General features: G+C 32.6%; 4 protein-coding genes across 4 annotated transcripts in view; 2 read left to right on the forward strand and 2 right to left on the reverse strand.

Moving 5' to 3' along the window:
• Positions 1-119: 119 nt before the first annotated feature.
• Positions 120-12408, reverse strand: LOC123662893 (N-alpha-acetyltransferase 15, NatA auxiliary subunit-like). The gene is made up of 10 exons (XM_045597672.1): positions 12245-12408; positions 11889-11973; positions 11510-11772; positions 9986-10293; positions 7899-8033; positions 7389-7526; positions 6351-6618; positions 4411-4567; positions 3227-3351; positions 120-710 (listed from the first exon to the last, which is right to left on the reverse strand). The coding sequence occupies exons 1-10, from the start codon at positions 12299-12301 to the stop codon at positions 243-245; spliced, it is 2004 nt and encodes a 667-aa protein (XP_045453628.1). The 5' UTR covers positions 12302-12408; the 3' UTR covers positions 120-242.
• A 385-nt stretch (positions 12409-12793) lies between these two features.
• On the forward strand, positions 12794-13821 carry LOC123662899 (putative leucine-rich repeat-containing protein DDB_G0290503). Its single transcript, XM_045597676.1, has one exon. It carries the CDS (start codon positions 12959-12961, stop codon positions 13634-13636), a length of 678 nt encoding a protein of 225 aa, XP_045453632.1. The 5' UTR covers positions 12794-12958; the 3' UTR covers positions 13637-13821.
• A 6316-nt stretch (positions 13822-20137) lies between these two features.
• LOC123662884 lies at positions 20138-22385 on the reverse strand. Its single transcript, XM_045597666.1, has 4 exons — positions 22160-22385; positions 21898-22074; positions 21335-21678; positions 20138-20818 (listed from the first exon to the last, which is right to left on the reverse strand). The coding sequence occupies exons 3-4, from the start codon at positions 21670-21672 to the stop codon at positions 20215-20217; spliced, it is 942 nt and encodes a 313-aa protein (XP_045453622.1). The 5' UTR covers positions 21673-21678; positions 21898-22074; positions 22160-22385; the 3' UTR covers positions 20138-20214.
• A 529-nt stretch (positions 22386-22914) lies between these two features.
• Positions 22915-24781, forward strand: part of LOC123662872 (nuclear transcription factor Y subunit alpha) — an 8736-nt gene continuing 6869 nt past the window's right edge. Inside the window, exons 1-2 of the mRNA XM_045597656.1 lie at positions 22915-23040; positions 23866-24036. Of these exons, the coding sequence (XP_045453612.1) occupies positions 23872-24036 (165 nt within the window). The 5' untranslated portion in view covers positions 22915-23040; positions 23866-23871. The remainder of the gene's footprint in view (positions 23041-23865; positions 24037-24781) is intronic.

Below are 24781 nucleotides of genomic sequence, written 5' to 3' on the forward strand. Positions count from 1 at the left end.
GTCGGGCTCCTGCGTCTGCGGCACGTCCTGCAGCGGGTGCGCGTAGAGGCGCAGGTAGACGGCGATGGCCACGGAAGTAGAAGGAGTGAGGCAGTAAGGCAGCGAGTGAGCGTGTCGTCACCTGTGTCGGGCTCCTGCGTCTGCGGCACGTCCTGCAGCGGGTGCGCGTAGAGGCGCAGGTAGACGGCGATGGCCACGGAAGTAGAAGGGGTGAGGCAGTAAGGCAGCGAGTGAGCGTGTCGTCACCTGTGTCGGGCTCCTGCGTCTGCGGCACGTCCTGCAGCGGGTGCGCGTAGAGGCGCAGGTAGACGGCGATGGCCACGGAAGTAGAAGGGGTGAGGCAGTAAGGCAGCGAGTGAGCGTGTCGTCACCTGTGTCGGGCTCCTGCGTCTGCGGCACGTCCTGCAGCGGGTGCGCGTAGAGGCGCAGGTAGACGGCGATGGCCACGGAAGTAGAAGGGGTGAGGCAGTAAGGCAGCGAGTGAGCGTGTCGTCACCTGTGTCGGGCTCCTGCGTCTGCGGCACGTCCTGCAGCGGGTGCGCGTAGAGGCGCAGGTAGACGGCGATGGCCACGCGCGCGGCGCGGAAGTAGAAGGGATGCGCGCGCAGCACGTCCTCCAGCCTCAGAAGGCCCACGTACGAGCGCAGCGTCATCTTTCGCATGCAGTACGAGTGGAAGTCGAACTGGTCCTCCATTATCTCCGAGAAATGCTGCGGACAAGACAGTAGATCATTAGGAGGAGCTAGTAGAGTAGGAGATGTGACCGAAGCCTGTCAGGGAAACTTAGGCTGATTGTGACAAAGGTAAGTAGTTAGGAAATACTGCCAGAGTTTTATGATTGAAGTCAACGATAAAATTAACAGATTTTTAACATTTTCGACTTTTATTGACAGTCGTCTACAATCTGTTTTTATTTATTTACGTATTCATTTATTCCTTCAGTCAATGAGTGAGTCAAGTAGTCAGTGAGTTAGTGAGTCAGTGAGTGAGTGAGTAAGTGACTGAGTGAGTGATTGTTAAATTTATATGCCTTTAAATAATTGCCTTAAAATTCATAATCAAATTTCATCTCCTCATAATGACATACCATTTCGAATGGGAATAATGTGTTGAATGAATGGGAAAACTGTGTTCTTCAATGCTATTTGACGAGGTACCCAACAAATACAAGTTTTGGATATATGTATTATTTCTATTTTACCACCGAATTCCACTATACTTATGACATAATTCCATTCGTAAATATTAATCTAAATGTTGTAGTTTAAATTGAGGGGAAATAGTTTTTAATGACCTTTTCTACCTCCTGCTCTTACAATCTATATGTAACTTATTTCCAGGATAAACGTTATTTATTTACAATCGGTAAAAGTCCCTAAGCAACATGATGATACCATTATTATTAAATTAAAACCAATAGCAACTTAAATATAAAAAGCAAACAATGTTTGACACTGTCACAGCCATAAGTCGGGTGTTGTTGTCGGCTGGCGATTGCGGGTTTGATCCCCGCACATTGCATAGGTACATTTGTATTGGTAATACAGATGTTTGCAATGGTTTTAGTGTTGGTGCTTGTGTACTTGTGTGTGTGTGTTTTTACGGATCCCCAATACAAGAACAAATTGTGGATGGTAGCAGTTTTTCATTGTGCCTATTTCCGGAGTCATCTTGAGTACACAAGTGTCATTTGGATTCCTAGATACGACCATCTATATTAATTGAATTGAACCAATTCAAAAAAGGTTTACGTGATTTTAAAATTCGAGCATTGTTTGAAGTTTCACCTATTTATTGCCTTTCTTCTTAAGACGCAGTGTTTCGGCTATTATTTTCCTTCTTAAAATAGAAAGAATAATAATCAACTGTCCTGATCTGCTGCATAAAATATTATTCAAAATACTTTCACGTGCGTCTCGTAACAATATTTATAAGCCGTTTTTTATTCTTATAAGAGCTTGCCGAGCATGTTATAATATTAACGTTGATATCGACTTATTTTATGGGAATATCAGTACCATAATAATTGTGTTTGCAGGCAAACGAAGAAAAACCGACTTCAATTATATCGACAAGTAATACAACGTAGGTAGACGAAAAATTTGTACGCATTATCAAAGATTACTCCAAAAGTTATAATCAGATCTCGATGAAATTTAAATATGACCACATGATAAACATCGGCTTTCGATTAAATTAAAAATCATCAAAATCGGTACACCCAAATAAAAGTTATGCGGATTTTCGAGTTTCTCTCGATTTCTCTGTGATCCCATCATCAGATCCTGGTTTCCTTATCATGGTACCAAACTAGGGATATCTCCTTTCCAACAAAAAAAAAAGAATTACAAAAAATATATATATACATATATACACTCGAATTCAGTAAATTCCTTTTTTTGAAGTCGGGTAAAAATGGCGATTATTAGATCTATAATAACCTTAAGGGGCTACACTACCTCAGCTCGAATTCAGATTTCACCCGTACTGACACACATGAGAATTGAGAGCGCTTGGTTGTTCATCGCGCGAATTATATGCATTTTCTCCCCACAAACATTACCACTAGTTATTTTTTAAAAAACGCAACATATAAAATGTTCTTCATACTTATTTCAATTACCATGCTTAATCTCAAGTCCATAACTTCTATATTTACTGAGATATTAAGGTTTTAATACAAAAATAGAGGTAACTTTGCGATTTTTTTGTATCGAGAAAATTTTATTTATTTTATTTTTTTCAGTCAGGGGTACCACTGCAACTTCTGTCGAAAGTTGTATTGTGGTATACGGGTATGCGACCCCGGCTTCCCGAGCTGTTACTGTCTCTGGCCCCCTCCCGTCGAGACAGTAGTATCCCCACTCAAAGTCTGCTTCGGCGAGGGTGGCAACCCAATGCAAATATAACCCAATGCAACTTTACCATACATAAATTTCAAACTTAAATATTCAGTAGTTTGGAAGATATGGACATCCTGCCAAGTGGCAAAATAAGCAATTTGAGGTAGCCATACACTCTTAACTTGTTTATGTTTATATAGATTATTCTTCCTAGAAATATTCAGCATCGTTGTGTTTTATTCAGTTTAAATATGTGGTAACTTTATATTAGCTTTTTTATTTGTATTCTGTATTAGTTATAGTTATAATAAGCTGTAAGTTATCCTAAACAAATAAAATCCTAGCGGGGGCTGTTGAGTGTGAGGCATTTATTTACTTCTTACCCTGTCAACTTCGTGAGCCTTCTTCAGCGCTTCGCCCCACTGTTGCGAACGCTGGTAAGTCGCCGCTGCCTCTGTTTGGAACCACATGCACTGCATCTCATTCAAGTTTTCTGTGGCTGGTACACCTGGAAATTAATTAATTTTTATAATATACGATATATAAGATACTTAATTTTGCTAGTACTATGAAATTTTAATATAGTAAGAAATACAATTTCAGCAATGATGTGTAACAATTTTCAATGAGGTAGTTACACAACAGGACATATTCTGCGCAAAATCAGGAGCAATCCGACTGAGGAAGTACCTCAACCTTACAAAATATCACAGCTAAATAATATTGCTCTCAAGTAGCGTGTCTCTGTTATGAGTAAGGTGACCAGAGCTCCTGGGGGGATGGGGAGTAAGGTCGGCAACGCGCTTGTGATGCTTGGTTATGATAACAGCTTACCATCAGATAAACCGACACCATATTTTTTTTAAATAAATAAATATAACATTCGCATACAGTCGTCTATTCTCAAGAAAAGCAACTTAATGTTTATGTAATAGAATTTTTTTCTAAATATACATAAAGTCTGTTCGACGAGAAGAGATATCAAACGTAAACAAAGCCAAAAATTTTTTTCGTAGCGACGACGGAACAAACAAAAATATAGTCTATCTCTTTCTATCTTCTTTGTTTGCTATCTGCACATCTCTCTGCAAGGTCGAACGATATTATAACTGGCTTTGAAAACATTCGAATCGCGGACGAACCTTTGATTTTGTATTATTTATTTTTATTTCATTCCGTGTTCTGAAGCGCTTGGGGTGATTTTTATATTTTGATAATTATTATTTAAGAAGTATCAAATCTTTTACAAATAATTGTATTTAATATTTAATTAATTATTATATTACCTAAAGAAACAACCAATCTGATCATAGCTCAAGGGCTGATTGCAGATAGATAATATATTTAAAAAAAAATTATAATAATTGTATAAAATAAGTAATTATCAAAATATATTTTTACATTTTAAAAATTTGTATAAGTAAAAAAAGGTTACAAAACCCTGAATAGTTGAATGACCTCGCATTCGGTTTGTTTACGTTTGGTACTTGTTCTCGTCGAACAGACTTTATAAATAATCCATATATAAAGGTGTACAGCCCAGCCAGAGGCAGGGAGGCGCACGCACCCTCGCGAGTGAACTTGGCGCACATGTCCTCGGCGCGCTGCACGTGTCCGGCGCGCAGCATGTAGCGCGCGCACTTGCTGTTGACGTAGCGGTCGGCCGTGTCCAGCGCCTGCGCCTCCTCCAGCCACTCGTACGCCGCCACCGGGTCGCCGGCGTGCTGCCGGCCACAGCTCGCGTATAACCGTCGGATCATTCGTATTTTAGTGTACAATTAATTCTAACGAGTAGTGCGATCCACTGCTGGACATAGGCCTCCACAAGTTTACGCCAAAAATAACGTGAACTCATGTGTTTTGCCCATAGTCACCACGCTGGGCAGGCGGGTTGGTGACCGCAGGGCTGGCTTTGTCGAACCTAAAACGATGCTGCCCGTCTTCGGCCTGTGTGTTTCAAAGCGAGCGGTTAGATTGTTATACCGCCATCGGTCGGCTTCTTAAGTTCCAAGGTGGTAGTGGAACCTTGTTATCCCTTAGTCGCCTCTTACGACACCCACGAGAAGAGGGAGAGTGGCTATATTCTTTGGTGCCGTAGCCACACAGCACGACGTATCTATGGAAGTGGCGTAAGGTGATATCCATTTCAAATAGTCATATTTAACGCTCTCCCTCGTTATTGATTTAAAAGTTTGACCAGTTTGGTGGTCTTCTAATTCTGGTACTACGACGGTGTTCTATTCTGGTCGGTGTGGGATTACGTAGGGGAAATGTCTGAGTAGTAGTTAACTACACAAGACTAAATTATAATTTGTATTTTTATGAGTAACTCAATAATTAATTCTCTAATAAATACAAGTTGGAGGCGAGCATGTTTGGGATTTGTCAATTTTTTTTTTAAATAATACCTAAATTTTTTTAAGAAATAGGTGTATTTATTTATCTATACTAATATTATAAAGAGGAAAATTTTGATTGATTGTTTGTTTGTTTGCATTGAATAGGCTCCGAAATTACTGAACCGATTTGAAACGCTTACGCTGTCCTATACCCAAAGGTGTCTGGAAGAAATCGCTCTTTTAGCGGTAAGACCGCCTTTGTACATCTTCCTCTAATTATACTACTTTTGTTTGTATCTTTTAATGGTGTGCAATAAAGAATATTATTATTATTATTATTGAAAAAAATTTTAACTGTTGGAAAGTTACACTATCTGCGGTTGACATAGGCTATATTATATTTTCAAAAAAATTAGGGATCCTTAGTAAAACGCCAACAATGTGTAAAACGCAACCCAAGGTGTAAAAAAATTACTTCAAATTTTCTTTAGATCACGTGCGCTGCGAAAACTATTGATAATAGAATAAAATAAATAAAATAATGCACTGCGACTTTGCAGGACACATCATTATTAACAAAAAGTGTCGCGATAGCATATGTCTATCTTTTTATTTTAAAAATTAAATTGAAGTTCTGCCGCTAGAAAAGGCTCTTTATTTTTATCTTGGTATTAATCCTTATCAAAATAAATTACTTCATATTCAAGATTGCTTCAATACCTTTATATAACTTTTTGAATTATTCAATTCGGACATTCCACTCGAGAGATGTCACGAGTTTAAAAATGTAAATATAAGAAAAAAGTTGCTCAGTCGCCGCTCACCCTGCTCGGCTAACCTTATGCGATTTAGGCATCACAGGGATACGGGCAGTTTCTTAATAATTTTAATTTTTTAGTAACCTTACGCAAATAGAAGAGTTTATATGTGTGTATTATAATTTTTAATTTTGAAATATTTGTTAAATACACGTGCGAAGCCGGGGCGGGCTGCTATAACCAATAAATTCATTGTTTATTATTGCAAAACAGATATACATATAATAATAAAAAAACAGGTTGTATAAATTAGAAAGTTATTAAAAAAAATAAGTTTCTATTTCCTTATCTACCCACTGAATCTAAAGCATAACTAACTCAATAAATATAATAAATTTAAAGCATATTACCTTATATATTCTCCCTTTCACAATAAACAGTTCTATCAATGTGGGTGTGTGTTCTATCGCAGCGTCTATGTAATGTAGAGCTCGGTCCGTATCTTTCTTATAGTCGTAATGTTGTGCCGCAAAGTAGTACGCCCATAACAATGCACTAGCCGGTTGTTTCACCTCATCCGGTTTACTGCTAAATGTGCCCGATATAGACAAATTTTCTACATATTGTAATATTAATTTTTCTATCGTGTCTGCCTTACTTTGATCTGTGTATAAAGACCTGAAATATTAGAATGATATTTTAAATTAATCATGTTACATCTAGGACGACAAAGAAATCTCCAATTATGGAATTGTTATAAATTTTTAACTATTTTTATCCTCCACAGGACTACATTAAAAAAATTCCTTTTTGCATTTGCAGCCTTATTATACAACGATTAATGTAGGCATTTATTCGGCATTCGTCTAATATAATATATTAAGAACAATTTTTTATTTAATGAATAATTGTAATTTTTTTTTTATTTGATAAACAAAATACATTTTCTAATTAAACCGGTAGATACTTAGTTCATCTCTTTATCATCTTATGAGTTATGTTTACTACCATTCAATTCAATAGTAAAGGTACAGCAAAAAGAGTCACTGGGTGATGTTTTTTCAATCAAAAAACAAAGAAACAAAAATTCTTTTGGTTTTGTAATATTGTATAAACAATCCCACTGCTAGGCATAGGCCTCTTTCTCCATCTAGGTTGGAGGTTTAATGTGTCATGCTGCTCCAGAGTGGGTTGATGGATATGTTCCCTACTAAGAGTAACAATCTCTATCGGGTGTACATTATAACAACCGGGACCACCAGCTGAACTTGATCTCCAAGGCACAGTCGGAAGACCCACAAAGATTGCCATCCAAACCCAAAAAAGAAGTATTTGTACAAATAGAAATATCGGTGTTTTAGGTGACTACATGCACCACTAAACTAAAGCATTTTAGCCAAAAGTAAAAAACGATCAACATCTTATATACTAAGATAGAATAATCCTACCTCAAGTCAACAAACAACGGAGGGATGCCTTTATGCAGACCGTGCCTCAAGTACTCATCGACGATTTTCTCAAACACAGGCATTTGGGCCTCCGTCAGCTGTAACCTTCGGGGAGCTATTGCTTTTGGATACTCTTTTCTGTAAATAAAAAAAAATATATAATATTTTATACAGAAATCTTCACAAGCAAAAGTTAAAACTTAAAAGAAACAACAAAAACCAGAAATAAATAAGTTCTACCATTTGTTTTGGCCTTTGGAATAATATTTTAGAAATATCAATGGTAAGGTTATTTATTGCAAAACACTTATTATCTACAAATACAATGACTGCCTACCTAGCACCTATAACCAATATTTTCAATATTACATACTCTATATAAAATAGACGTTGCGGTTGATATGTAGTTCAACCTTAAGTGGTACTACTTTGTGGGTACTATTGTTAATTACCTATTCAGTTCATTTTTCCATATAAATTAATAAATTGTGTATATGAAGTAATACTCACTTATATACTTCGTAGAAGGCCACTTTTTCATCAGGATCGTTGAGTTGTTTTGCTTCTACTAATTTTTGATAATACATCACATTCTCAGGATTTCTCTTCAGTAAATCTTCATATACCGCTTCTGCTTCCTTAAACCTGTAATTAATAAATATAATCTTTATAAAAAATATAAAAACAACATTAAAAAACGTGTTTATACTTTATACCCTTTCAAGAGGATTTATTATTTGAAGACAAAAAATTTTTAGGTCATTTCATATTACAGATTAAACATATTTTATATTAGAATTATTAGTTCCTGTCTCCAGACTTTAATCCATTTATCAATCATTAGCACTTGTCATTGACAAAATAATCGGCGAAAAGCTGATAGAGCCATAGACTTTAAAGAAGAAGAAGAAGAAAGTATATTAGAAAATGACAAAAACTTTGTAAAACTGCAGAATTTTGTTTACGTTTTCCTAAGACACTTTAGTGTATTATTGACTTTATAAAGGATGGCTCAACTGACAACTCTAAAAGCAAGCCTTTCTCAATCATAGGTACGGCATCTGATTGGACTATTGTAATGGATACGTATGACAAGCCCTATAAAATTCCAGAGGATGTTTGTGTTTCGTCATCCAGGCTGACATATTCCTCTTTTCTAGACGCATTAAACATATAATATTAGTAGACCTCACTGTACCGTGGGAAACCAACATCCCTAAAGACCACACAATAAAATTAAATAAATATTACGATCGAACAAACGAACTTAACAAAAATGTTATACGCGGTAGAAGTAGGAGCGAGAGGTATACCAACAAAATCTCTTTATAATCTTCTGAAAGACCTTGGCCTGTCGAGAACTGCAGTAAGTTCTATTTAAGAACGAGTGTCTAAGGCTGCACTACTTAGCTAGGCAGGGTGGGAAACTCGAGCAGTGAAGGTGAGCGTTGACGCGCATCTCAAAGCGAGCCTCCTTAAACCTACATGTAGGTCGCAAGTCCTGGGAACTGCTCTGAGTTTCTCCTTCTGCCACACGATGGATCCGGCACCCGCACGGTGAATCCATGGAAGGCTAAGAAGTTGTCTTATGAAATGATCCAATTTAAACCACTTTAGAAACATTTAGTCTGGTAAAACCTTTACATACAGTGTACCAATAGTGTCAAAGAGGCTAGTCCAAAGAATTCCATTATTCTTACATTTTATAAGTCATATCCTAAGCATTAAAGATTTATGTAACCTAAGTTTATCATTTTACTTAAATTAAGTTTTTTTTTTTTAATTTATCTAATTATGTATTATCCCCCGTTAAGCCATTCATCAGCAGCATCAGCCTATATCAATAACAATGGCTGCTGATCAAACATCGGTGTGTGATATCGTGAAGTACATGATTAGCAAATAAGGATGTCAAATCTTTATTATTTTAATTAAAAAAAGAAAAAAGAAAAAAAAAGGAAACACGTCTTAAACAGTCTTGACCCACGCAAAATAGGCGCACTGAGACGTCGAGTTGCGGAAAAGAGCCCGTGAACAACAACAACAACAGTCTTGTAGAACGATTCACATTGTAAACTTTATTTTAATTTATAAATTTATTTTTTTTATTAAAATTTTGTTCCCCTTTATTTAACTCCCCAATAACATTTTTAAGGAATCTCATTTATAAACAAATGAATACAACCGTTCTATTTATCAGTTACCTTGAGCGCTTATTACCAATGTGGTTTGTCATAATCTCATTATATCTATTAAAAGTAGATGTGATTTACTATGTACTTAACAATGGAACAGTGGAAACATACTATGTAACAATGTGCATAAATATATTAATAAAAATAACTTTATTTAAAAATATCTAATCTTCTTAATATATAATCTTTTCTTATATTATTAAAATATTAGTAAAAGTTTTTTTTTTTACATCAGTCAGGTCAGCCTATTGCAGTCCACTGCCAGACATAGGCCTCCCCAAGTTCGCGCCAGACATCCCGGTTTTCCGCAATCCTTATGCATCCTACACCGGCAATCTTACGTAGATCATCGGTCCAGCTTTTTTTACATATGTATAATACATGTCTCAATTTCAAACTCACCTCTTTAACTTCAAATAATATTCTCCTGATGTTTCTTTTACAGATAATTTATCTAGGATTTGGCTTTGGAACTTTTGTAAGTGTTGCAAAGCCCTTTCATATTGTCCAGACTCAGCTAAAACCATATTCTGGTATAATAACAATTCTGATTGTTCATAGTCATAGGGACCCTTCATCTGGTTAGTTCGGAAAGCATCAATGATGCTATTTGCCATTTCATAGTCTCCTAATAGATGGTAGCTCATAGCAAAACCAATCCATGATGTTCTTTGTGTTGGTCTCAACATAAACAGCTGATACCTAGTATCCTGAAATAACAAACATAACATAAAAACTCGGAATATTACGATTGTTGTAGAATAAATAAAAGCCCAGACCACAACAAACATCTATATGGCCAGTACAAATGTTGTGAGTGTCAGTCGACAATAATAGTAGCAAAGTAAAAAAAAAATACTACATATTTTTTAAACACACAATGAACACAAAAGTAATTAATGTAGATGTACATTTAGTTCTAAAAATAAACTTTCATGTTTAAATTTGTTAATTGTAACAAAAAGCAATCTAATTACAATACAAGTACAGATAATCAAGAGATAACATATATACAGAGTAGAGAGAGAGAGATAAGTACAGATAAATAAGAGATCTAAATACAAGTACAGAGTAGGAAATGTGCTAAAGCAGCAATACCATTTATTATCAAAATAATTATTTTACAAGCACAATATTTTCATTCCCATAGTATTTCTTTGTTAATTTAACATAATTATTAAAATGCATCCAAAGTTTTACCAATATATTAAATATTTAGCAAAGTATCATAGTAACATTTATAGTCGCAATGTTTGTCCTGGTTAATCTTTGAGACTCAGTAGTCAGCGATTGTAATGAAATTTTACACAGATGTACGTATAAAGTTACTTTGTCCAACTTAAAATAACAATAATAATAAATATTAACAACATACACACAGACATCTGTTTGCAAAGTAAGCAACTTCATGCTTGTGTTATAGGTAACGGCCGACTGGTATAACTACATTTTTTTCCAATAAACACACACATAAATAATACATATATAAAAATATATATATATATATATATATATATATATATATTACACCCAGACTTGGGGTGGGGATCGAACCCACAACCCTCGGAGCAGAAAGCAGGGTCACTACAAACTGCACCAGCTGGCTAATCAAAAATATAGGCTTTTATATTGATAATTTATAATTATTATATTCACTAAAAAAAAATTAGTCAGTACAAACTTCGCCAGGTCAGCTAGTAAGATATTATTTTGTTTTATATACACTGTAAACAATGGGGTGAAAAGAAAACTCTTTCAAGTTTCTGTTTGCACTCTTAGATACAAGTTGAGGTATATAACATCATGTATGTATAAATTAATAAATATGGCCTTGTTTACTTAGTTTCTTGCCTCTTTTCAATTTACAATTAACTTAAATTTTAAAAGTAATGTTTGTTTTTATATACAAATTATGATGAAACTTACTTTATAACCTTCCAAATCTCTCATCTGAATCTGAAGTAAGGAGAGATCCCGTAGAATCTGAATGTTTTCCTTTTCCCATTTTAATGCGTTACGGTAGCATTTAATTGCTTCATCATATTTCTTATCAGACCGTTGGAGAAGGCCATACACATGCCAGCAAACTGGCGACTTCAGGTCGTTACGTAGACCCCGCCGAACATACTCATAAGCCTCTTCTTTCCGGCCCAGGCAGTTCAGTGTCAAGCCTTTCATAGCCAGAGTTTCTAAAAAATTTTAATGACGATTTAAATATCGAGTCAAATAATTATTTATTCATATAAGTTTAGATAAAACTAATAGGAATCATATTAACTGTTTTTTAAATTACATGATTACTCACCTCCATGCTCTGCAAATTTCGGATTGGATAATATTTGCTTGGCAAATTTCAACCCATTTTTATATTGTTTATGCTCGTAACAACGCTGTAATATTTAAAATTATTTAAATACGTTAACCTCTATTTAATAGAAGATGCATCTCAAATAGTGCAAGAGCGCACATTTAAATTATCATATTTAGACCAAGTTACTGCTTAATTATTGCAGCACAGTGAATTAAAGATTAAACTCTAGTTCAGCAACAAGTTAATACTAAAACTAAATTCTGATATGATTTGTATTATTTTTTATTTGGATATAAAAGGCGAGATTGACAAGCAACACGAAAGAATTGAATGTTTACAACTGAACTTACCAAAATTCTTTTAAAAAGAGCATTTTCTTTAGGCGGCAATGGATTGCTGGGTGGCATTTTACCAAAATTTTATGAATTATCTTTATATTAATTCACTAATAAATTGAAAAATTGCTAAAAACCTCGTGGCTATAAACCAAAGAAGTCGATGAAGGATTTTTGTCTATGACAATGTAATCACGTGACCTATACAGAGACATTGCCATTTTTTCAAATAGCTTTGTTAAATATTTGTTGATAATAATTCATTACGATAATTTTAAACCCCACCGTACGCAAATACGTACGTACATATGTACGTATACGTATTATAAAACTAATTTTCAATGACTTGGACGTTGTCTTAGGTAACCCGCTCACATAAGATAATTAGTTTGAGTAAATTACGACCAAAACTTCAACTATTTACTATACAATTAAAAGTCGTACAAGTATATTATTATAAGCACAATCATAAAAATTTAATGATGAGATGTATAATGAGTTCTAACTTTTAAAAGATCTAAATGAAATCTAGCAATATTTTTTTAATTTAATGTCAATGACATTTGACCGCTTGACGTTTGACGAGTTCATCTGCTCTGCTTGATCTGCGTATAAAGCGTCGTCTATAGTTTGTTTTATTTAAAAAAAGAAAAGAAAAACAGCCTTGTTAAGCAATTATATATTCACAAGTGTAACGGAGCTTGTAATAAAGGATAGCGGAGAAGTAATATGGGTATAGAAAACATGCGTCGCTGGCCAATGTACATTGTTTTCGCTGTATGTATTTTACTCACCCTTTCACTACTCAATAGTTGGAGTTCAGAGACAGAATTACAAAACAGAATTGGCGAATTAGGTGCACAGCTACAAGAATGTTCAAGACAGCAAACATCGTGTATGGAAGAATCACTACGGTATCAGCAACAACGAGACATATACAATACGAAAGTAAGCGATTTAGAAAGTGCGAAAATGAAATTAAACACCAATTATTCAGAGTTAAAGACTAAATTAGCGAAGTCTGAGATACAAGTGAATAGGACTCTAGTCGATGTGGAATTATGTAAAACGGAATTACAATCTCTCAAAAACTTGCAAGTAAGTAAGTCAGCTATATTAGAAACTCTAAGGTTGGAGAAAGAAACGTTGACAGCGCAGTTAGAAGAAAGAAAGAATAGGATTGAAGATTTGGAGAGAGAAATTAATAAACTTAAATCGGCTATGACTACAAAGAGTGCTCCAAACCCTGCAGTGTCATCCAAAGTGACTCCAGCGGCACAGCCTCCAAAACTTAGCTCGGCTCTCAATGTTAATAATCCTATTAATGAACCTGTACTAGAAAACAATGCTAAGGAAGATATTGAAGATCCGAGTGCATTAAATGACGTAGACAATTTTGAACAGTAATAAGTTTTATCTGTTAATGTAAGATACCAAATCGGAGGCCTCACAGTTGTGATATCTTCATCCTGTTGTCCACTCTGAGTCTGCCCAAGGTACATTTGATATAAATATCCATGTACAATTATACTTAGAGCAGTTTTGATATTTTTCATTTTTTCATGTTCATGTTTATAGTTGTATTGTATATTATATAAGGCATTATATTTTTAATGGTTCATTTACAAAAAAAAAAATTAATAGTTTTTGTCATTAGGTATTTTATTTTTATTTGATTATTTTTCTTATATGGCAAAAATTTGAACAAAACTACTCCATGTCATAAATTAGTTAAATCTGATGTTAAAAATTTAAAATTGTGTTTTTTACATTTTGAGTTAGTAAAAAAGGTGGCATGAAAAGGCTTTAGTAATAAGAATTTTTAGTAATAATGATAAGTATTATACTCCTTTTAGATAATGTAATGATGATGGTGCAAATTCCATGGCTATGTTAATTTTGTTAAATAAAGTTAATGGAATGCAGAATATATCAATATCAATTCAAAGTGAATCCTTTAGATCTCGGTAAAAAATATCATAACAATTATAAGAAATTTTAATTTTTATGAATCACAATTATATAAAAATTTGCTATTTTTTTTTGCAAAATATGTTTTTGTGATTACAAAAGTTAATGATTTTGTTTTATCTTGGAAAATATATACCTATATATAAAATAGTTAGTTTATTCTGAAGGCAATTAGAATATATCTAAGAGGTAATTTTCAAAAGTGTAAATGATTTTTGTATAAAATTGTATTCCATTTAAACCAAGTAATATGATGTAGGTATATTCCTAATGAAATAGTTTTATTTTTGTTCTCAATTTAAAAAACGAGATATTCATTAGTTTGTTGAATTATTGGATTTTCTATACTTAGAATCCAGTATTTTAAGTATACAATTATGTTATATTGATATGAGACTTATGACAATACTTGGCATACCTTGTGTACCCATGCTATAATTTCATACTGCTCTTTGAGTCTATGAGTTTTAATGCAATATTTTTAAAGGCCATGTAAAATATATTTTTAAAATTTGTTTAGTTAATACTGTATTTAGTGTATCTGTGTACTCAATCAAGCAAACTTTCAGCTTTTTACTATTACTTGGTATAGACAACCACTGATCAAAAAATGTTAAAAATAATTATTGATTGATATATCGAATAAGATAACTCATCATTCATTATCGAATATAATTATTTTAGAATTTAAAAATACAAATTTAATGTTTGAAGTTCCTCTATTTACTTGTTTAACACTTTTTTATAAACATTTCAATCATTTCTCGAATATAGAAAATTTAACAATTTAGAATTGAATCAGAATAACACGGCAATATTTTGAACAAAAGTTGCCATATTAATAATGTTTTAATAAATACATCACAAAATTTATATATCAGTAAATGTATCAAATATAAGGATTTAAACATTATGTAATGTTATTGTTACCATTTCTATATACAAACATATAGATTCAATGTATTAGGATGGTGTCTGCAATATTTGTATTATGTATAATCAATTATTTTTTATTAGGTTAAGCCATGAAGGTGCCACAACTTTAGATCTGACAACTTAACATTCATTTTAATAGAAATCGTAGATGTCTAACAGTTAGGATTAACTTTGTTTTAATTACTCTGCTTAAATAACTCTGCAAATAAACAAGATGTCTGAAGTAAAAACTATTTTTTCCTTAAACTTAATAAACTATCAATCCCTGCAATTTATAATAATAGAAGTAGTTTTATATAAAAATATTCTTTTTTTATGCTAAATATTCTTTCTTATTTCATCTACAAATTCTATTGAAATGAACAATGTCATTGCTCAACTGTATTTACTCACTTATAATACTATGAGCTCGATTTTGTCGGATTGTTATGCAGTAATTGTTTAAGTAATCAACGATAATGAAGTATGTATAATGTAAGTATTAATGAGTAAATAAAGCAGAACAACTTATAAATAAATAATAGACAAACAAATTTCTTTTGAGGTCTTTTATTTCTCTGGTTTTACTGTTTCATTGAATACTACATAGTTTGATATGATAAATATATATCTAATTAGCTGGCCTGACGAACTTCGTACCGCCTTATTTTTTTTTTTTTTTTTTGTGAATATAATAATTATTTATATCGAAATAAAATATAGCCTATCTTTCAAGTTGGATCAAACTGCACACGGTGTGCATATTTAATTAAAATCAAATTAGTTTAGAAGTCCATCGCGGACAAACAACGATGACGCGTAATTTATAAATTGTCAATATTTTTTGTCTATTTTTTGCTGTCGCTGTTAATATTAATGTGACGTCTATTTAATATTATTTTTTTTTTTTGTAAAATTAGCAAACCCTTTTTCTTGACGGCTTTGTCGTGTAATTTTTGTCTCTTCTGCTACAGTTCAGTGTTGTATCTGTTTAAAAGATATGTTACTAATATATCTCGGTTATTGGAACACAAGATAAAAGTACTTTACTTTTCATTTTATCTCATCGGAGTATTTTATCTTATCTGATTTTTAATGATAAAAAAGTTTGATTTATAAATTGCATGTTACGTTATATATTGATAGTATATACATACTATTTTATATATGTATACATTAACGTTTATTTGATAATATATGACAAGCTTTTAAACATTGCAATGCCATATGGATAGAAACATCCTTACCACCTAGTTGTATAGAAATAGATTACGACCTATTCTCAGACCTAACAAATATACGCGAAAGTCGGTAAATATGTTTTGGATTAGATCGTTATAACAAACTACACATGATACAAGATACTCTTAAGTCATAGTAGAGAATATACTATAGAACTCGTAAAATCCAAAACTTATTCGTCGTGGAATATACTTAAAACTACCTTTAAAGGGTTTTTTAAATACTTCCACCGACCAAAAAATTTTTCTTAGTCATTTTTGTTAATATTTTGTAGCTGCTTTTTTTAAAATAGGATGTGTTGTAATATTTAAAACGCTTTACCATAAGTTTATATAAATATTACTTTAGTATGTTTTAATTTAAATTAGAGCGCCAACCGACATAGATAAGTAAATTCAATACACACTACGCTAGGAGCGGATAAATTAATAATTGTGTTTGCAGGCAAACGAAGAAAAACCTACTTCAATTATATCGACAAGTAATACAACGTAGGTAGACAAAAAAATAGTCAAGAAATACGCATTATCAAAGATTACTCCAAAAGTTGTAATCAAATCTCGATGAAATATGACCACATGATAATCGGCTTTCGATTATATTAAAAATCATCAAAATCGGTACACCCAGTAAAAAGTTATACGGATTCTCGAGAGTTTCCTTCGATTTCTCTGGGATCCCCTCATCAGATCATGGTTTCCTTATCATGGTACCAAACTAGGGATATTTCCTGTTCAACAAAAAAAAAAATATCAAAATCGGTTCATAAACGACGGACTTATCCCCGAACATACATAATATATATCTATACATATAATAAAATGGTAGGAAAGTCAAAACTGACATTGAATATTTTTTTAAAAGAATACTTAGGGTGTGATCTACAATCGATACCGAAGCCAAAAATATGGTTTTTAGAATTTTTGTCTGTTTGTCTGTATGTATGTCCGGGATAAACTCAAAAATTACTGCATGGATTTACTTCAAATTTGGCACGAATATTATTAAGAAGTCGGGTCAACATATAGGCTACATATTATCACGCTATCACCTACGGGGAACGAGCAGTGAACATTTATTTATTCAAAGCATTCTGTAACAACGCGTAATTTAACGACGCATATTTGAATGTTGTTGTTACTATGTTAATAACTATGCTATAAGCTAGCTTCACACTATAAATAAAGACATTCTGTAGTATATTTAGTATCAGCAATGCACCCGTGCGGAGCCGGGGCGGGTCGCTAGTATATATATATATATATATATATATATACGGTCGAATTGAGTAACCTCCTCCTTTTTTTGAAGTCGGTTAAAATCATTCAGCCAAAAAAATAAAACAATTCTTATTTCTAAACAACTTTATTTCTTAAAACTTCTAAGAATAAAACGAAACAAAAACGTAATTACTTCACAAGTAACGTTATAAAATAGGTAAAATTAGCTTATCATCTGGCTACGCAGGTTCGCTCTTGTGCAAACCAGTTTAAATTGTGCCACTCAGAGAAAGAAATAAGACAAACTTATGTATCCAATGAAGCTAACTTACGGTTATAAGTTTTTTTTTTTTTTTTGCAGAGCCGACTAGAAACGAGGCTTAACTAGTAAGCTGGGTTTTGGGTTACACAATCAACATTTGCGCGTATAGTTTATTTACAGATAGGTACCTATATGATGAAACTTTTAACCCGGTGTAACAAATCAAAACTACTTCAGATGGTAAAGTCGTAGCTTGTCAACAATAACTGCATTTTATATATTCACTGTAAATTTACACACTGATGCGATTTCAAGAACTGCGAATTCTGTGAGCTCTGAAAATCTGAATGATCTTTTCAATTGGAATTTTACTATTGACTTGTGTGACTACTTCCGCTTTTAAGCTAAGCATTTAAAATAAAATAGAAATTGAAGTGGTAGACGATGTTTTTCGGCCTACGTTTATAAATTATACACTCAAATGTTCTTCATTGGAAAACTCGGTGCGAGACTCCGATTCGCACCTGATCTGGAGGACTATTGCTATAAATTTCTTTAAACAATTTCGTTCGTATACTGCAACATTATAAAAAATTTAAAGATAATATGGCCACGAATGGAAAATACAAACTATATTTCATTTAAAGATATTCCTCAATTCTCGTCGCTGATAAAACTATCACAATATCTGTCAATCACAATTGTTTAAAGTCTTTTACCCACATTATCAATATTGAAATAATATCGATTTTACAAGAAAAATAAAACTGCTGAGCAATCTCTTAACTTAAAATAATTATGACTACATAATATAAGAGTTAACTTGTTTATAATATTTGCTTGGAAATACAGAAGCTAATACTAGTCTACTGAAAGTAAAACTTCGTATTCCGAAGAAATCAGTGTTTGTATGAGACTACATATTTAAGTCATTCGTAAAATACGTAAGGGGATGGAATGGTTGGGGGTTGAAAGGGATGGGTGCAGTGTAACCTATATGTTACTTGTTTGAAGAGTGCTGTAATATAGGTTGGGATGGAATGAGCCAACGCCATTTTGAAATATATTTTTAAGAATGACTTGAGGATTGCTTCACCTGTTGCTGATAAACATTACATACAAGTTGCTACGGAAGGTTGTACCGATACTAATAGACTTCAACTTTTGAATTTACAGGTAGTCAATAAATCATAACAACCGCTCTGGTGTTGTGATGCGAGTAGTTGCCTAAAACACCGACGGTTTGCGGGTTCGATTCCCGCTCGAGATGAATACTTGTTTTTGTACAAATATTTCTTTCCGGTTTGGATATCTGTCCTTGTTGGGTCTCTCCACCGTGCTGCGGAGGGCACGTTAAGCCGTCAGTCCCGGTGGTTATCATAAATACCTGACAGCAATCGTTACTCATAGTAGGGAACGTATCCTCCAACCCGCAGTGGAGCAGCGTGATGGATTAAGCTCCAATCCTTCTCCTCCATTGAGAAGGGGCATTGCGAATAAATTATTTGTAAAAAATGCGACTTGCTGGTGAAAAAAAAAAAAAATATATATATATGTGTGTGTTGGATACTGTTATTCGTAAGATAGTTTACTAGCACCGTGTGAAACAAGCCTTTTTTTGATAGAATAAAAACAAACGGAAGTTAAACAAAAACATTACAACAAATACCATTAAACTACACAAAATACGATAACTAGAAATACCTACATGACATTACTACCTCTATTAAAAAAAGCACGTAAAAAATCGGTGGTATTTCACACAGATTTTATTCAATGTTACTAGAACTAGTTAGCTTAACAAATAAAACATTAACTTATATAGCATTTTTGTTATGTTTTTTTTAATGTTTTACAATAAAGAGTATTTACTATTATTATTATTGCTTGGCTCTTAAGCTTAAAATACATAATTTTGATCTTGTATTTTTAGTATATTATATTATTTAATTTTTTGATTGTCAATAGTTGTTTTATAAGAAAATTGTTCAAGTTAAAGTACACTCCAGGTTTATCTTATCAAAAATTTTGTCAACAAGTACAAAAATAGTTTTTTTTTTTTTTACTAGCAGTAATGGAATATATTTTTTATTTTAATATTCTTATGGAATATGTAAAACAGTCTTTTATTGCAAATGTTTACTATAATGTATAAATCTAAATAAACTATACAACACATACATAACTATGTATTATTTTATGACAATGCAGATTGTTATCACTTGTAAATTTTAAAATACGAATATATAAGTCCATAATATATAACTAAAGTATTTGTACATAATTTCATAATAGTCCATAGAGTTTGTCGTAAAAATTAAAATATACTAAATTTTATATTGAAAGGTTCTTGAAACTCATTATAAGTGTAAATTTCATTCATCCGAGACTGCCTCTTCGAACGCAGCTAACAAATTCCTACGACACTTACTTTCGTCACTATATCGTAAAGCCCAAATGATATACTCTCCTACATAAAGAGGATCTTCTGAATAACTTATTTGTAACTTGCACTTTCTATCCCATATCATACTTTCCGAACTGCGACTATTTCTGGACCTATTAAACTCAACATAACCATTACACTCAACTGCCAATTTAGGTACTGGTGTATTAAATGTGTCGTGACAACTTTCAGATCCAGCTCCACTAGTTGAGGGAAGGCAATCACCCTGACCGCATTCCATATTAGGAGGAGTTTTTGATGAACTTTTACGTTTTTCTGTCAAACCATCACCTTTATTGCTTATTTCCATATCATCATCTCTTATATTACATTTTTGGTCATATCTTCCAACATTATTGTTCGATCTTTGACGTTTACTCTCTACTGTATCTCCTTCATCATCAGGCCCACACCCTTCGGCCCATTGTGGACTACTGCAAGTAGTTTGAATTTTTCTCTTACCCGACCTTTGTATTTTTGGAAGATCAGTTTCAGGGGAATGTAAAGGACTAGGTAACATAGTGACATCCTTCCTGTAAAGAAATTCTATTATTATATCAACCATATAAATTATAAATATTTTTATGCTTTTAATAAATAGAAAAAGAGTCATGAGATCTGAGAATAGTATATTTTCATGAGACCTAAGAATAATTTAGTATTTGAATAGTATATTGTTTAACCGACTTTAAAAAAGGAGGTTTCTCAATTTGACCGTATATATATTAATATATTTTTTATACAGAGATAAATTCGTCATTTATGAACCGATTTTGATAATTATTTTTTTTTGTTGGAAAGGAGATTTCCCAAGTGTAGTACCATGATAAAGAAACCAGGATATGATGGGATTCCAGAGCAATCGAGAGAAACCCTCGAAAATCGTAGTGACAACTAGTGCGTTTGTTAATTTTTTTCATCTACTCACGTTGTATTACTTCTCGATGTAATTGAGGTTGATTTTTTTCATTTATGAACACACACAATTCTTAAATAAAAAAAACCTAATAATGATTTTAATATATTTTATACATAAAACATTAATTTACCTTTGTAACATATCATTTCTAGATTGAATCCTGTCAATACTTTGAACTGTAGTAAAATCATGTCTCGAACACTGTATGTCATTTTTAATAAAATCAGCAACTTTTTTTCTAGTCCTCACAGTCCTTCCGAACCACTCTAGTGTAACATCTTCAGATAGAAACATAGCAAAGTTGTGGCGATCATTATCTACCATTATCTTATACCATGTTATGAAATTTCTCGCAGATTCCTGTTTTGATAATTGTGCATTTGAGTTATTATTGGTTTCTTGTTTAGAACTATTGACATTTTTATAGGGTATTCTTCTTTTTTGAGGTGTTTTAGGAAAATTCGACATTTTATTCTGAAAACATTAGAAAATGTATACACTTCTAGTTTAATAACTAATTAGGGTTCTATAAACTTATTATCTAGCTATATAACGCCGTGTGTGTATTGTGTAGATATTTATTTATAACTATTTACTTTTTACTGATAAAATATTAACATAAACTTAGTATATGTCAAAATTTTTAAAAGCAGAGACTGCTAGTTAATAAAAAGTGTGTATGACTAGACTTACATTTTTGACTTAGTATATCTACAACTTTATGGGAACTCGTTGCCTGACGAGCTAATTCAAGGCGAAGACCTTCTAAACGTTTCTTGCTTTCTTCAATATACGCAGTAATTGACAAATTTATTTCTAAAAGATCTTTGTGTAATGCAGTAACGTTTTGCGAATTTGCAAAAATATTTTCTGAAATAAAAATTACTAAATGACAACTAAATTTCGAAAACAAAAGAAATTGACAACTTTCTATTTTCAAACAATCATAACCTACTTAAACACTTTGCTGCTTCCAATGCTAAATGCTCACGGTTTAAATCATCCGAAATTGTAGAATTCATTTTACGTTTCCCGTAAATAACTAAACAAACGCAATCTTAACAATTGCATTCACAGTTTTATTAAAATATGGTTGAGTACAATAAAAATTATTTTATAAGTTAGTAACAAGTTGAGGAAATAAATCGTTTTAACGTTAGAATTTGACAATGACAGTAATAGACAAGACAAGGCGTCGCTTTTTTACATCATACGGCAAGGCCTAACCGTCTTATACAGAGGCCCTAAGTGCTAACAATTAATTATTAATATTATTTCGTGTAATTATAATAATACTCTTCATCTCTATCGTTTTTTTTTTTAGATTTATCTAATCTTCTCGATCCCGTAATCGTCTCGTGACTTAACTTGTTTGAAATAAAACTTTCTACAAATTATTTGTACTGTTCTAAAAATATTTTTACACTTTTTATACATTTATTTTACATTGCTTACATTACTCAAATTAAATTCTAACTTTTAAAAAATTATAACTATCGCAAATAATAATAAAGTTGTCTTTTTTCACCTACACTACACCGAAGTAAAAATAACTTGCAGTAAAGGAAAAATATACCACAATAGCGTTTAAGTTTGAAAATGTAATAATTTAAATATTTTATAATAGGTACTTAAAATCTGATTAAAATTAATTAGTGAACTTTACCATAGACAATGTTTTAATGATGAGTTCGTGCATTGGATAGTGAATTGTCGCGCTTCTTTGGGAGTGGTAATATGTCGAACCAATCTACTGCGTTCTTGTGATCATTGACATCGGCCATTGGTCTATCCTTTGTCAACCAATCATTGAAAAACCAGTGAGGAATATCCAATGTAAGTTCTCAATATTTGACGATTAATATTTGCGATCGTTGAGTTCGTGTTATTATTCAATAAAACTTCTCATTTTCCATTCGAAGTGTTTGTGGTGTATGATGAAATTACATAAAAAGCAGCCATTTTGGTTACGTTGGCTTCGCTGGCCTCGGTCGAATTACGTATGGCACATTGTCTGATAATAGTTTCCTGAGGTAATCGAATGATAATTCTACTCATCATAGAATAATCTCTGATCGCTAAGTCTTCCTAAGTTCCTGATTACTCCGAAGCTTAACAGAGATGTTTACATATAATGTATCATTAAAATTTAAAATACGTCATTCGTAACATTAATTTCTTATTTTTACACTTCAAAGCTTAGTCGCACATTATTTCAAGAAAATGACAAATAAAATTTTGTACCTGATATTAGTTTGTCATTTTCCAGTCTTATTATGATTAGTTTTATTTTTTTACTAGCTGCGCCCGTGACTTCGCGTGAAATTCAACAAAAAAGTTATTGTTCAGTTCGCAGTTATAAAATAAATAAATTTCTAAAATAAAAGAAGCTTAAGTTACTCCTTATTACATCAGCTATCGAACAGTGAAAGTCCCGTCAAAATCGGTCCAGCTGCTTAAGAGATTAGCCGTAACAAACAGACAAACAAAAATTGTAAAAAATGTTATTTGGGTATATGTACCGCGCATTTAGTAAAAAGCGGTTATTTTAATATTACAAACAGACACTCCAATTTTATTTATTTGTATAGATAAAAATGCTTAGATTCTTCAATGCTTAGGTTATTTCATATTAATTAGTGATCGTTATATTAATTTCAGTGAATCATGGAGCACGCACAGATCCAAACGACAGATGGATCCCAAGTGATGACCATCAATGGACAACAGTTACAAGTTCTACAGATGAATAATACTCCGCATATGATACAGGGGCCTAATGGACAACACATTGTTATCCACTCAATACCAGCCTCTGCACCCACCATACAGGTTGGTTACCCGTTTATAGAACTTATTATTTTACTCTTAAGACATAAAATGCTATATTTATTTTGTATTTCCTGGTTATTTTCTGAGTTCCCAATACTTTTGATCATAGGACTTGCAATAGTGGCACAATATAGAAATCTAAGAATTAACAACAAAAGACAAAATAAATATCTAGTTTAACACCTTATTCCAAGATTACTAGCCTTTAAGTTTATTATGGTATCCTTATTTGTAATAAGTTATCTAAGTAGTCAGGCAACTGTTACTTCTATAAGCATGTAGATTGTTTTAAGGCTGAGGATATTCGGACACTAGCTTGACCTAAACGGTAATCTAGCGTGACTGGTCATTCTTGAAATAAAAAAATAAACCTAACCTAATCTAACCTCAAAATTATACTGTTTATCGGCATAATTTCATTCCGTGGAAATTTAGTGGGATTAAATTACATAAACAGAACCACAGTAGATTTGAAAATGTACTTAGTGCCAGCCACGCTAAATTCACGCTAGAGTCATACTAGTGTCCGAATATCCTTACCATTGTTTTAAACAGCCTTATATACATCTGTTTGCTCTTAAATTTTAAATATCTTGTCTAAAGATTCAATCCAGTCATTTTAAGATTAGAAATAAAATGTCTTGATATTTTTTATTGTTGATATTGGCATTTTTTACTAGTAAATTGGTAAAAATTTTGATTATTTTAGTAGAAAAACTGTTAAATTGAATATATTTTTAATACT

Source organism: Melitaea cinxia, chromosome 19 (assembly GCF_905220565.1).
Source record: "Melitaea cinxia chromosome 19, ilMelCinx1.1, whole genome shotgun sequence".
In the NCBI taxonomy this organism is placed as follows: Eukaryota; Metazoa; Arthropoda; class Insecta; order Lepidoptera; family Nymphalidae; genus Melitaea; species Melitaea cinxia.

Bases quoted from the DNA above. Each gene is read 5' to 3' on its own strand.
- LOC123662893 (XM_045597672.1), bottom strand. From the start codon at position 12,301: ATGCCACCCAGCAATCCATTGCCGCCTAAAGAAAATGCTCTTTTTAAA. The intron at 6,619-7,388 runs GTAGGATTATTC...CTAATATTTCAG, and splicing joins CCGTTGTTTGTTGACTTGAG to GTCTTTATACACAGATCAAA. The intron at 3,352-4,410 runs GTGCGTGCGCCT...ATTAATTTCCAG, and splicing joins CGCCAAGTTCACTCGCGAGG to GTGTACCAGCCACAGAAAAC.
- LOC123662899 (XM_045597676.1), top strand. From the start codon at position 12,959: ATGGGTATAGAAAACATGCGTCGCTGGCCAATGTACATTGTTTTCGCT.
- LOC123662884 (XM_045597666.1), bottom strand. From the start codon at position 21,672: ATGTCGAATTTTCCTAAAACACCTCAAAAAAGAAGAATACCCTATAAA. The intron at 20,819-21,334 runs GTAAATTAATGT...ATTTCTTTACAG, and splicing joins AGAAATGATATGTTACAAAG to GAAGGATGTCACTATGTTAC.